This window comes from Schistocerca cancellata, chromosome 3 (genome assembly GCF_023864275.1).
Source record: "Schistocerca cancellata isolate TAMUIC-IGC-003103 chromosome 3, iqSchCanc2.1, whole genome shotgun sequence".
Taxonomy (NCBI): domain Eukaryota; kingdom Metazoa; phylum Arthropoda; class Insecta; order Orthoptera; family Acrididae; genus Schistocerca; species Schistocerca cancellata.
The window spans coordinates 632,283,133-632,296,824 of NC_064628.1; the positions used below are offsets into that span (position 1 = coordinate 632,283,133).

Below are 13,692 nucleotides of genomic sequence, written 5' to 3' on the forward strand. Positions count from 1 at the left end.
GACGAATGCCTCGCCAATATGCTGCCGATATGGTTGCACTATCGGTCAGAGGATGGCATTCACGTATCGTACAGACGTTACGGCCTTCCATGACCACGAGCGGCGTACGTCGACCCCACATAATGCCACCCCAAAACAGCAAGGAACCTCCACCTAGCTGCACTCGCTGGACAGTGTGTCTAAGGCGTCCAGCCTGATCGGGTTGCCTCCAAACACGTCTCCGACGATTGTCTGGTTGAAGGCATATGCGACACTCATCGGTGAAGAGAACGTGATGCCAATTCTCAACGGTCCTTTCGGCGTGTTGTTGGGCCCACCTGTACTGCACTGCATGGTGTCGTGGTTGCAAAGATGGACTCCGCCATGGACGTCGGGAATAAAGTTCCGCATCATGCAGCCTATTGCGTACAGTTTGAGTCTTAACAAGACGCCCTGTGGCTACACGAAAAGCATTATTCAACATGGCGGCGTTGCTGTCTGGGTTCCTCCGAGCCATAATCCGTAGGTAGCGGTCATACACTGCAGTAGTAGCCGTTGGGCGGCCTGAGCGACGCATGTCATCGAAAGTTCCTGTCTCTCTGTATCTCCTCCATGTCCGAACAACATCGCTTTGGTTCACTCCGAAACACCTGGACACTTCCCTTGTTGAGAGCCCTTCCTGGCACAAAGTAACAATGCGGACACGATCGAACTGCGGCATTGACGGTCTAGGCGTGGATGAACTATGGACAACACGAGCACAGGCGATGCTCATGCATGGTTGTTTACATCTTTGGGCGGGTTTAGTGACATGTCTTAACAGTCAAAGGGACTGTGTCTGTCATACATCCGCCCCGATAGGTGAATGGTCAGCGAGATGAACTGCCGTCCTACGGGGCCCGGGTTGGACTTCCGGCTGGGTCGGGGATTTTCCCCGCTCAGGGACTGGATGTTGTGCTGTCTTCATCATCATTTCATCCCCACCCGGCGCACAGGTCGCCCAATGTGGCGTCGAATGTAATAAGACCTGCACCTCGGCGGCCGGACCTGCCCCGTAAGGGGTCTTACGGCCAACGACGCCAACGCTCATTTCCATTTTTGTCTGTAATACAACATCCACAGTCAACGTCCATCTTCAGGAGTTCTGGGAACAGGAGTGATGCAAAACTTTTTTTGATATGTGTATCACAATAACTACGACCATTAACGAGATGATGAAACTAACTTATATAGCCATAAGTAAAGCAAAAATGGAATTTTTGTCCTGAATAGTTTCTGTAAAATCGTTTGAGAAATACTGCGGGGTACGTGTCTCGATTCAGTCATCGCTGACCGGCCGAAAGGTGGAAAACTCTCGTCAGCCTCCCCTTCCGAACAAACGAATGAACTCGCCCAGCGCATTGGACGAAAACTGATCACTTCGGATCGGCCCCCGTATCCTGTGCGAGCTATACCACCTGCATCGAATTAATTGTAACATACCGGATGTTGATTAACACGTTCCCCTAATTCTTTTGAACGGTGTCTTATGTTTAAGGTTAAGTATTACAGAATATTAATTAGGACTGACGAGCACCGACCTCGTGGCGGGCACGGGCCCAGGCAGCGAGTCGACCCACTCCTGGACGGTGACGGGCGACTTGCGGTGCGCCGCGGCCGCCTCCGCCTCGGGCTGCAGCGAGAGGCTGAGTCGGGGCGCCGCCTGCGCCCGCCGGCGCTCCAGCTCGGCGCCGTCCTCCGCCTCTGCCTCCTCGTCGGACGGGCCCTTGGCGGGAGCGCGGGAAGGCGAGTCGGTGCCGTCCTCTTGGCTGGCGGTGGGCGCGCTGGCCGGCTCCAGCACGATGCTGGGCACCTCACCGTCGATGGACGCCGACGCCGACTCGCCGGCGGCCAGCGCCTCCGCCTCCAGCTCCAGCTCTGTCACGTCCATGGCGAGCGCGGGCTCGCCGTCGTCGTATACCTCGGCCTGGATCTGCGGCACCGGGGGCTGAGCGGCCGCGGCCGCGGACGCAGTCGCAGCCTCCGCCGGCTCCTGCGGTCCCGTACGCTCATCGCGGCACGGCGCCGACGCGGGCGTCAGTGTCGGGGCGTGTCGCGCCTCGGCAGGGTCTGCTCCCGGCAGGCTGGCCTCCGGGCCGGCGCAGTCCGCTGCCGGCTCTCCGCCGACCACCGACGCTGCCGTGGCTGGCCGCTGCAAACACACGTCGCCTCTGTTACGTACTGCCTCATTACTTTTATACACTACAAGATCAAAACCATCGGGAACATATCAGTCTATATAAATATAGGATAGGTCCATTCTTCACCTTTGTAATGGCTTCAGATCTACTGAGGAAACTTCCAATGAGGTGTCTGAGCGTCTGTGGAGGATGATATTTCATCCTTCCTCAAGAGCCGAAACCAGACACGGTACCGATGTTGGACGCTACCGGGTCTCGAGCGAGGTAGGCGTTCTAATTCGTTCCAAATGTATTTCACTGGTTTCAAGTCGGGATTCTCGGCAGGCCAGTCCGTTTCAGAAATGTTATCCACAAACCACTGGCTCACAGATTTTTGCTTCATACTGAGGTGACGAAAGTCATGAGATCCTATAGTCTGATTTAAAGTAGTTGTCACTTGACGTTTGCGCTGCGAAGTTGCGGCGTTGTCACGCCAAGCACTGGCTGGAGGCAGCTGCCTCAGCGCCTCGCTACCCCCGGCGATAGAAAATCGTTTTAAAGCCTGTATCTTCTACAAAAAGTAAGTAAAAAATTTCAAACCCACATATGATTATCTCTACAATGTCTCTTAATCTGTCAAATATCTATCCTTAATTTTAATTAGGACAAGAGTTACGTTAATTTGTTTGAAACCATTTAAATTCTCGATTTCGCAAACAGCTTTTAACTTATCACGTCATTACCGAAAAACTATTGATGTCACAGCAAAATATTTTTTTCCATTCATTACCAAAATAATGCACTCGGCAAAGAATCCTTAAAAGTTTTCGTAGTGTATCACGTTTCCTGTCTATAAATTTCTGAAAACAGCATTTTTAAGCAACCCTATCAGTACTGAACTCGAAACAAGTATGACGTTTAAAATCTCTATCTCCTGTAAATATTGTGTAAATATTTTGAAATTTACGTACAGTATCGGTCTCAGTGGTATCTATGAGCAAATCAAATATCTTTTCTTAATTTTAATTAGGGCCGTTGTTACATTAACTATTGAAGTGTGAGAAATTTTCTTCTTTAGATTGCAAATCTCGAAAACTATTACACACATTGAATAACATCTTGGTGTATATACAAAATTAAATAGAATTAAAATTCAGCCTAACTTACCGTAACGAGATGACGAGAGCTGGCCAAACAGTATTTCTTAGTCTCTCAACAAAAATAAGAATTAATTGAAATAAATTCACAAACACAATATTTAATGGCAGTAAGTACACTACACACTTATCAGACAATGCGAAAACACCGCTTAATTCAGAGTCAGAGTCAGTGGAACTATCCGTCTCGCTGCTCGTATTGACAGATATAATCAAGTCTTCGACACTTTGTTGTAAGATACCTTCATTGTTCCATGCGTCCTGTATCACTCCTTTCACGTGATGTACTATCTTCTGCCAGTCTTCCGATGTCACAATTTCAACTGCCTCTTTCAAAAGGCGTTCCACTTCGGTTTTTGTGAATTTCTTATTTTCTGCAGCAATATGCCGTTTAACCTGAGCCCAAATCAGTTCTATTGCGTTGAAATTGCAATGGTAAGGAGGCAATCTGAGCACTTTATGCCAGTATTTTTTTGCTACTTCATCCACAATGTAAATCGGGTTCTTTGGCTTGTGTTGCGATACAAGTTCTAATAATTCTGCCCTTGTAAAATTACTGTCGAACTGCACCTTATGTTTCTGTAACCAGCTAACAATGTCGTTTTTCCTCGTTGCCTTTGTGGGTGCTTTGTCTTGTATTACTGAATGATAAGAAGCGTTATCCATAACAATGATAGAGTTTTTTGTTAAGTTCTGGAGCGCACAGTCTTCAAACCATTTCACAAAGTATTGTGGTTCATCTCTTCGTGGTAATCGGAGGTCTTACTTGAACTGAATAGCAGTAGACAATTTGGAAAGAAACCTTTTGAATTTCCGGCATGTGCTACAATTATCCTTTTTCCTCTGCCGATCGGAGCTGCCATACTTCCGCTGATGGTACCGTCTGTCCAGCCTTTTTTTAAACTGTGTCCTGCATTCACCCACGTTTCATCAAACCAAATGATATCATCAAAATTTGTCCCCACTAATTCTCTAAGAAAGCAGCATCGCCAGGCTGCAATATCTTTGCGTTCCATTAGTAACTTTGTGCCAGAGATGGATTTATAGTGGAATCCTACCATTTTCACGACTTGTAACAAAGACGATTTACTACCCTGAAACAGGTCAGCCGCTGTGAGGGTAGCATGTAGTTTTTTGAGTGTTGGATACTCCTTCCTCGAATAAAATGCGTATATTTGACGACGACTGCCATCTTCCTGAAAAGAGTCAAGTTCTGTGACCCTCTTCTATAGTCGCCTCTTTTTCCCAGGTGTGTCCAATTTAGATGATTCACTTGAGCCTTCTTTCGTGAATTTCTTCTTGCAGATTCTTATTACTGATCGTTCGCTAACTTGCAGAGCAGCTGCAGTTCGCTCCACCACCTTAACCAAAGGAACGAGAGGCCCTCCTGCATCCCTCTCTCTCTCAAAATACTCCCTTAAGGAACACACGTATTCACGCGCCTGACTGCGTATAACGACGTCATGTCCGCCACTTTTTGGAGGTTTCCGAGGAGTGTGCAGCCTCGGCCTCCCTCTCTTGCGACTGCTTTCGCCAGTCATCGTAAACACGCGAAGCTACAAGTCACTCAAATCTCTCACCCGCACGTCTACAACGGCTCGCTGAGGACTGGCTGGCACAATGCCTTAGTCAGCTCAGCAGAGCGAAGTGGCAACGCAGTGGCAGCCGACAGCGCCGGCTGCCATTGGTTTATTGGTGGCGGGAGCCCTGCAGCCCGGTGCCTGTCAAGTGACAACTACTTTAAATCAGACTATAATATTGTGTCGGACCACCTCCTGTCCGATGTGAAACAGCAACTCTACATGGCATGGACTCGACAAGTCGTTGGAAGCCCGCTGTCGAAATATTGAGCCATGCTGCCTCTATAGCCGTACATAATTGTGGAACTGTAGCCAGCGCAGAATTTTGCACACGAACTGACCTCTCGACTATGTCCCATTAATGTCCGATGGGATTATACTGGGCTACCTGGGTGGCCAAATCATTCGTTCGAATTGTCCACGATGTTTTTCAAACCAGTCCCAAACAACTGTGGACCAGCGACATGGCGCGTTGTCATGGGAACATGAAGTCCGTAAATGGCTGCAAATTGTCTCCACGTAGCCGAAGATAACCATCTCCACGCCGGCCTCTGTGGCCGAGCGGTTCTAGGCGCTTCAGTCTGGAAGCGCGAGACCGCTACGGTCGCAGGTTCGAATCCTGCCTCGGGCATAGATGTGTGTCATGTCATTAGGTTAGTTAGGTTTAAGTAGTTCTAAGTGTAGGGGACTGATGACCTCCGATGTTAAGTCCCGTAGTGCTTAGAGCCATTTCAACCATTTAACCATCTCCAGTCAATGATCGGTTCAATTGGACGACAGGACCCAGTCCACTCCATGTGAACTCAATCCACACAACTATGGAGCCACCACCAGTTCGCACATTGCATTGTTGTCAACCTGTGTCCATGGCTACGTAGGGTCTGGGCCACTATCGAACTCTACAATCAGCTCTTACCAACTGACATCGGGACTCATCTGACCAGGCCACAATTTTACAGTCGTCTAGAGTCCAACTGATATGACCAGCAGCCCACGAAAGGCGCTGCAGGCGATGTCGTGCTGTTAGCAAATGCATTCGCGTCGGTAGTCTGCTATCACAGTTCATTAACGCCAAAATTCACCGCAATGCTCCATCGGACATGTTCGTCGTACGTCTCACCATTCCGCGCTCGAAGTCTTAATTCCCGCAGTGCGGCCGTAATCACGTCGGAAATATTTTCACATGAATCATGTGAATACAAACGACAGCTCCACCAAAGCACTGCCCTTTTACACCTTGTGTACGCGATATTACCGCAATCTGTGTATGTGCATATCGCTATCCCACAACTTCTGTCACCTCAGTGCATAACGGGGTGTATTGTCGTGCCGATAAAGGACCACGCCCTTACCACGAAAAACACCCCCATACCGTAATACCATCTCCTTCACACCCCACTGTTGGCATTATACATGATGGTATGTAACGTTCTCCTGACACTCAACAAACCCAAACTGTTTCATCGGATTGCCACACCGTATAGTGTGATTCACCCTTCCAAAACATTCATTTCCAGTCATACATCGGTCAATAGAAAATTTTTGCGAGTCTAAATCTACATGGTTACTCTGCAATTCACACTTAAGTGCCTGGCAGAGGGTTCGTCGAACGATTTTTATACTACTTCTCAACCATTCCACTCTCGAATGGCGCGTGGGAAAAAGTAATACCTAAATCTTTCCGTTTGAGTTCTTATTTATTTTATTATGATGATCATTTCTCCCTACGTAGATGGGGGTCAACAAAATATTTTCATATTCGGAAGAGAAAGTTGGTGATTGAAATTTCGTAAACAGATCTAGCCGCACAGAAAACCGCCTTCGTTTCAGTGAATGCCACCCCAACACGTGTACCGTATCAGCGACACACTCACCTCCGTTGCCGGATAACACGAAACGAGCGGCCCTTCTTTGCACTTTTTCGATGTCAAACTTCCTGGCAGATTAAAACTGTGTGTCCGACCGAGACTCGAACTCGGGACCTTTGCCTTTCGCGGGCAAGTGCTTTACCATCTGAGCTACCGAAGCACGACTCACGCTCGGCCCTCACAGCTTTACTTCTGCCAGTATCTCGTCTCCTACCTTCCAAACTTTACAGAAGCTCTCCTGCGAACCTGGTAGAGCACTTGCCCGTGAAAGGCAAAGGTCTCGAGTTCGAGTCTCGGTCGGGCACACAGTTTTAATCTGCCAGAAAGTTTCACATCAGCGCACACTCCGCTGCAGAGTGAAAATCTCATTTTTCGATGTCATTCCGTCAATCCTACCTGATAAGAAATCCATACCGCGCAGCAATATTCCAGCAGAGGACGGACAAGTGTAATGTAGGCTGTCTCTTTAATGGGTTTGTCGCATCTTCTAGGTGTTCTGCCAACAAAGCGCAGTCTCTGTTTCGCTTTCCCCACAATATTATCTATGTAGTCTTCCCAATTTAAGTTGCTCGTAATTGTAATTCCTAGGTATTTAGTCGAATTGACAGCCCTTAGATTTGTGCGATTTATCGCACACCCAAAATTTATCGGATTTATTTTAGTACCCATGCCGATGACCTCGCACTTTTGTTTAGTGACAATTGCCACTTTTCGCACCTTACAGAAATTCTCTCTAGATCATTTTGTAACTGCAGTTGATCGTTCGATGATTCTACTAGATGGTAAATTAAAGCGTCATCTGTAAACAATCTAAGGGAGCTGCTCAGATTATCACCGAGATCGTTTATGTGAATCAGGAACAGCAGAGAGCCTATGACACTATCTTGCGGAACGCCAGTATCACTTCTGTTCTACTCGATGATTTACCGTCTATCACTACGAACTGTGACCTCTGAGAGGAAATCACGAATCCAGTCACAGAACTGAGACGATAGTCCATATGCACGCAATTTGATTAATAGTTGCTTGTGAGGAACGGTATCGAAAGTCTTCTGGAAATCTAGGAATATGGAATCGATCTGAGATCCCTTGTCGACAGCACTCGTTACTTCATGGGAATAAAGAGCTAGCTGTGTCGCACAAGAACGATATTTTCTGAATCCGTGTTGGTTATGTATCAGTAAGTCAGTAACACAGAGTAGGATCTAGAAGTATGGCTTTCTGATAAGAAATTACTTAGTTAGAGGAGTAAATTGGCACTATCGATAAAAGAAGATGCAGAACATCCACAAGTTTTTCTCTGCCTCGTGATGACTGGGTGTTGTGTGATGTCCTTAGGTTAGTTACGTTTAAGTAGTTCTAAGTTCTAGGGGACTGATGACCATAGATGTTAAGTCCCATAGTGCTCAGAGCCATCCACAAGTGAAGGTAGAGCAGCGGAATAAAGTGCGCGGGGAAAAGTATGATTTTGAGTTTATGTCACGGATGGGTGGAGCCGCATCAGCATAGCAACTACCAAATAACAACTACAATTTACGTTGTTGAGTTGGGGTTGTTTTGGGGAAGGAGACCAGGCAGCGAGATCATCGGTCTCATCAGATTAGGGAAGGAAGTCGGTCGTGCCCTTTCAAAGGAACCATCTCGGCATTTGCCTGGAGAGATTTAGGGAAATCACGGAAAACCTAAATCAGAATGGCCGGACGCGGAATTGAACCGTCGTCCTCCCGAATGCGAGTCCAGTGTGCTAGACACTGCACCACCTCGCTCTGTAATTTACGTTGTCTCGTGGTCTCGAGCCTATATAATGAGTAGTCTCAAGAGAGCTGCGCGGGATTAGCCGAACGGTCTAGGGCGCTGCCGTCATGGACTGTGCGTCTGGTCCCGGCGGAGGCTCGAGTCCTCCCTCGGGCATGGGTGTGTGTGTTTGTCCTTAAGATAATTTAGGTTAAACAGTGTGTAAGCTTACAGACTGATGACCTTAGCAGTTAAGTCCCATAAGATTTCACGCTATTTGAACAGTCTCAAGAGAAACTATTGCGACTGTGAGTAGCGCCTGTCTCTATACGATGCTGAATCTCAATTGTTAGCCATCATCTTACTGCGTCCTACAGTCAGCAACCTGGCTCCAAACTGGAATCCCAACACCGTCTATAGTACAAAAACTGTAGTGCTCAAAAAATTATGAAAGTCAGTAACTTTACATTTCCGGTTGCTGAAGCTATAAAAATTACAAAGGACGTGTGACAAGTTCAAAAATGGCTCTGAGCACTATGCGACTTAACTTAGAACTAATTAAACCTAACTAACCTAAGAACATCACACACATCCATGCCCGAGGCAGGATTCGAACCTGCGACCGTAGCGGCCGCCCGGTTCCAGACTGTAGAGCCTAGAACCGCACGGTCACTCCGGCCGGCGTGTGACAAGTCACTCGCGTATCTGGATGGATAAAATTTACGTTTGGACACTGTGTGTGTGTGTGTGTGTGTGTGTGTGTGTGTGTGTGTGTGTGTGTGTGTGTTTTTGCAATTTACGGGCGCTCAGTGGCGATGTCATCAGGGCCCTTAGAAATATCATAAAAAACAAATGTGCAAAAATGGCTAAAAATGTTGTCACACATTGAGGAGTAAACCAACAAAAGACACACACACACACACACACACACACCACGCTAGCTCACTCCCACCTCACAAGCGTTGATCCACACGATCACTTTATCTTACAAGCCGTAAGACAATGGTGAAAGCGTGAAAGGTGCTCCACCTACGATTAAAACATTACTAAAACGACACAGTCGCTAATACATCAGAACAGGGAAATGTGACTGGCTTACCATTGACAAAAAGTAGGGATGAGCCAGTCCCGTAGATAGCCTCAAAGGTACTAAAATTGAATGTAAAACAAGACATACGAGATAAAAGCTAAAAGAACAACATAGGGAAATGTGACTTGCTGACCACTTATAAAAAACAACGGTGAGGCAGTCACCCAGTTAACACAATAAGAACTTGTCCCTAAAATACTACGAAACATGTTGCACATATCACAAAACCTTAAAATTCTAACCACATTCGTTTGAATGTCACGTAAAATAGAGGGCAGATCCGGCGGCAAATCTGCCTTGACCTCTGGTCTGAAAATAAAACACAGTAGTAAAATGTGGCATACAACGATGTATACGCCACAAGCACCACATATCGGAGGTTCCTCTCGCCGGAGCAAGAAGCCATGCATCACAGGGTTGTGGCCTATGTAACGAGAAGTGAGGAGGCTCTCATCCTGTCTGCGTGGCTGGAAGGAACTATGCCTCGGTCGTGTTGCGGACTTTACTAGACGCAGCTGTCAGTCGAGGCGCTCTTCTTCCTTTCGACGAATGACTCTGTACCTCAACAGCGAGGTGATTGCTTGCAGCTTCTGCCATCCAGCAGAAAGGCACCTCCTTCCCCAGCCCTGGATATTCTGAACTACTTTATGGGCTGGATACAAGCGTTGCAAAGACTGGAGAGAGCACCCAGAGAGTTGGAACAGACGAGGGATTCAGCAGGCACTGCACGTCACATCTGCTCCGGCGCCCTGAAGATCGCAGATAATTCAGCATCGAAGACAGTGAAGTCTTGACATACTCTGATGAAACCCACAGGAGATACAAGTGTAATCGCAGGATGGAGTTAGCTGAAGTGTTTTTGGAATAGTGCGATGAATGACTACACCTGTTTGGCAACAAATTTTGTATCTGTGGGGATTCACAGCCTCAAGATGCTTAATAAACGTAAACATGGTCCGTAGCAGGTTGTAATGCGAAGTTTATGTAAGCGAGCGATTGGCTAATTTCGACTAAGCGTCACTGTCAAGCACCTGCAAAACCGACTTGGAAAAGCAGTACACTGTCTGTATACATCGCCACGTATAAAGAACACTTTACACACCTCACATTAAGATAAAACATTACTGTACAAATTTCTTATTTACATTTGTAACAACCGTATTTCATGTCATTTTATGGTCGGAAGAGGCAATGGAACGCTACGAGAAATGTGTAATGCTACACTGTTTGGTTTCCTGTTGAGGTTTCGGAAGTGTACATAAAAGATGAGCAGGGTAACATTTCACATACACAGCAGGAAATGACTGCGAGGAGAAAATAAATAATAAGTTCTTTCTCCGCACTATTCGCGGATGCCAATGAGATGGGTGTGGACGGGAGGAGGAAGGGGGAGGGGGACAGGAGGAAGGGAGGGGTGAGGAGGGAGGGAGGGAGGGAGGGAGAACGAGACAGAGGTACCACAAGTACCGTCCATCACCCACTGAAATAGCCTGCGGAGAACAGCTGTAGATACAGAACAGCACGTTAGTTACAACTAAGTCACGCAGCCGACCACAGCGCACCAGCGCCGCTGGCTGGACCGGCGAGACGATCAATAGAGGCGCGTAAACTGTTTAAACAACAGCAGACGCGGAGGTGGCAGGTGCCCTGCGTGTGAAGTGCGGAGCAACAGGTGGCGCTGCGTAAGCGCCTCCTGCCAGCGAGGCGGGACGCTACACCGGCACTGGGCGTGGGGCTGCCCGCTGAAAAGTGAGATACTTCTGCCAGTCGAAACAGCTGTACAGCGCACTGACGTACAATAATATGCAAACTACCTTCAACATCTATGTTTGTATCAGAATAGGCATTCATAAAAAAAGAACATGAATAAGAAACGCACATGAAGCGAAGGAATGAGTCAAGGAAACCAGTGGCTCTGGCTCTCGTTCGGGAACAACTTGGGTCAAATACGGATGTGGCTAGTCATATTCCGTTTCTGCTTCAGTGTATGTTAATAAGAGGATTTTAGAATAGTTTCCTCTAGATCTTTTCCCTTCCACCGTTTTGTTCTTTACTTTAAGGCAGATCGCCACAGTAATACACACTGGGGTGACAAATGTCATGGGATAGCGATATGCACATGTACATATCGCAGTATCGCGTACACAAGGTGTAAGAGGGCAGTGTATTGGCGTAGCTATCATTTGTACTCTAATGAAAAAGGTTTCCGACGTGATTACGGTCGCACGACGGGAATAAACAGACTTCAAACTTGGGAATGGTTGTTTGAGCTAGACACATGGGACATTCCAGTTTGGAAATCAACAGGGAACTCAATATTCCCAAAGCCACAGTGTCAACAGTGTTCCGAGGATGCCAAATTTCAGGCATTACCTCTCACCATTGACAATGCAGAGGCCGACAGTTTTCACTTAACGACCGAAGGCAGCCGTGTTTGCGGAAAGTTGTCAGTGCTAACAGACACGCAACACTGCGGTAAATAACCCCAGAAATCAATGTGGGACGTACGACGAACCTATTCGTTAGGACGGTGCGGCGAAATTTGGCGCTAATGGGCTATGGCTGCAGACGACCGATGTGAGTACCTCTGCTAACAGCACGACACCGCCTGTAGAGCATCTCCTGGTCTCGTGACCATGTCGGCTGGACCCTAGATGACTGGATGATGAGTCGCGGTTTCAGTTGGTAAGAAATGATAGTAGGGTTTGAATGTGGCGCAGACCCCACGAATCCATGTACCCAAGTTCTCAACAAGGTACTGGTGGTGGCTCCGTAATGATGTCGGCTGTGTTTACATGGAATGGACTAGCTTCTGCTTATCTTCGCCTACTTTGAGATTATTTGCAGCCATTCATGGACTTTGTTTCCAAACAGCGACGGAATTTTTATGGATTGACAGTGCTCCATGTCCCCTTTCGCGACTGGTTTGCAGAACGTTCTGTACAATCCGAGTGAATGATTTGGCCAATTAGACGGTCCGACACGAATCCCAACGAACATTTACGGGGCACATTCGAGAGGCCAGTTCGTGCATAACATCCTGCACAGGGGGCAACACTTTCGCAATTATGGATGGCTATAGAGGCAGTATGGCTGAATATTTCTGTAAAGAACTTCCAACGACTTGGGGGGTCCTTGCCAAGTCGAGTTGCTGCACTACGCCGGGCAAAAGGAGGTCCGACACGATATTAGGAGGTATTACACGGCTTGTCACAGCAGTGTACTTCGCACAAGCTGCTTCGTCTCTGCATAAGTACTGCAACATCTGTCCACTTAAACCTGCTTACTATTGTCAATCCTTTGCCTCTATCTACAGTTTTAAGTCCGTCCACCCTCTCCCCATCGCACACTTCCCTCCATTACAAGCTGATGGTACCTTGGTGCCTCAGTGTGTGTTAGCGACACGTCATCTTGTGTGTTCCTACCCCCATGCTTCTGCTGTATTCAATGGCGGTCTGCATTTACAGTTCTCAAGTCGCAATATATGCTAGTAGTGGACAAATTATTCCTCTTAAGATTCTTGCCTTCGAATGGTTGTGATTGTACCGCTGAATTGGCTGTATTAATAGCAGATGTTCGTAGCTAGCTCAGATCGTTTCTCATTCCCCTATAGCCTTTCTGAGTTTTATGAATGCCACAGGCCATGTCATGGTGGGTTGACGCGGCGTTAGTATTTGTGTGTAGCAGAAGCAGTCTGAGCCTGAAACTTTGGATTGCAGTGGCAACCATACCACGCAGAGCTGCATAGAAACTTGTTTTGAGTATGCTAAAGGTGTACCTTCACTCTTAAATTAAGTGCAAATCTACTGAAGTGATTGCTGTTAGCAACCGATCTCTTTTGATTAAACTCTCAAAGTTGATTCTTGTGGGACCTTATTTGAAAGTCCTCATTTCGTATCACTGCTTAACTTATGACGTGAAACAGCTGTGTTATTAATATAGGAAACTAACTTAAGAAAGAAGTTATCTTCGTCCAACGCTGTCACCGTAGCTGTCTCGTGACTTTGGTAATTTCCCGTGCCTACCAGCTGTTTGTGGTGTTAGTTTCCTTCCACTAATTACTGCCTCAATAAATGTGTCTGATATGTTCTTGGATGGGTGTTGTATGTCCAGTAAATGTTGTCA

The 13,692-nt window shown here is 47.2% G+C and overlaps 1 protein-coding gene across 1 annotated transcript in view; it reads right to left on the reverse strand.

Annotated features, from left to right (window-relative positions):
* Positions 1–2,561, reverse strand: part of LOC126176474 (uncharacterized) — a 255,480-nt gene extending 252,919 nt beyond the window's left edge. Inside the window, exons 1-2 of the mRNA XM_049923629.1 lie at positions 2,544–2,561; positions 1,560–2,170 (exon numbers count right to left, since the gene is read on the reverse strand). Of these exons, the coding sequence (XP_049779586.1) occupies positions 1,560–2,170; positions 2,544–2,561 (629 nt within the window). The remainder of the gene's footprint in view (positions 1–1,559; positions 2,171–2,543) is intronic.
* Positions 2,562–13,692: the final 11,131 nt, after the last annotated feature.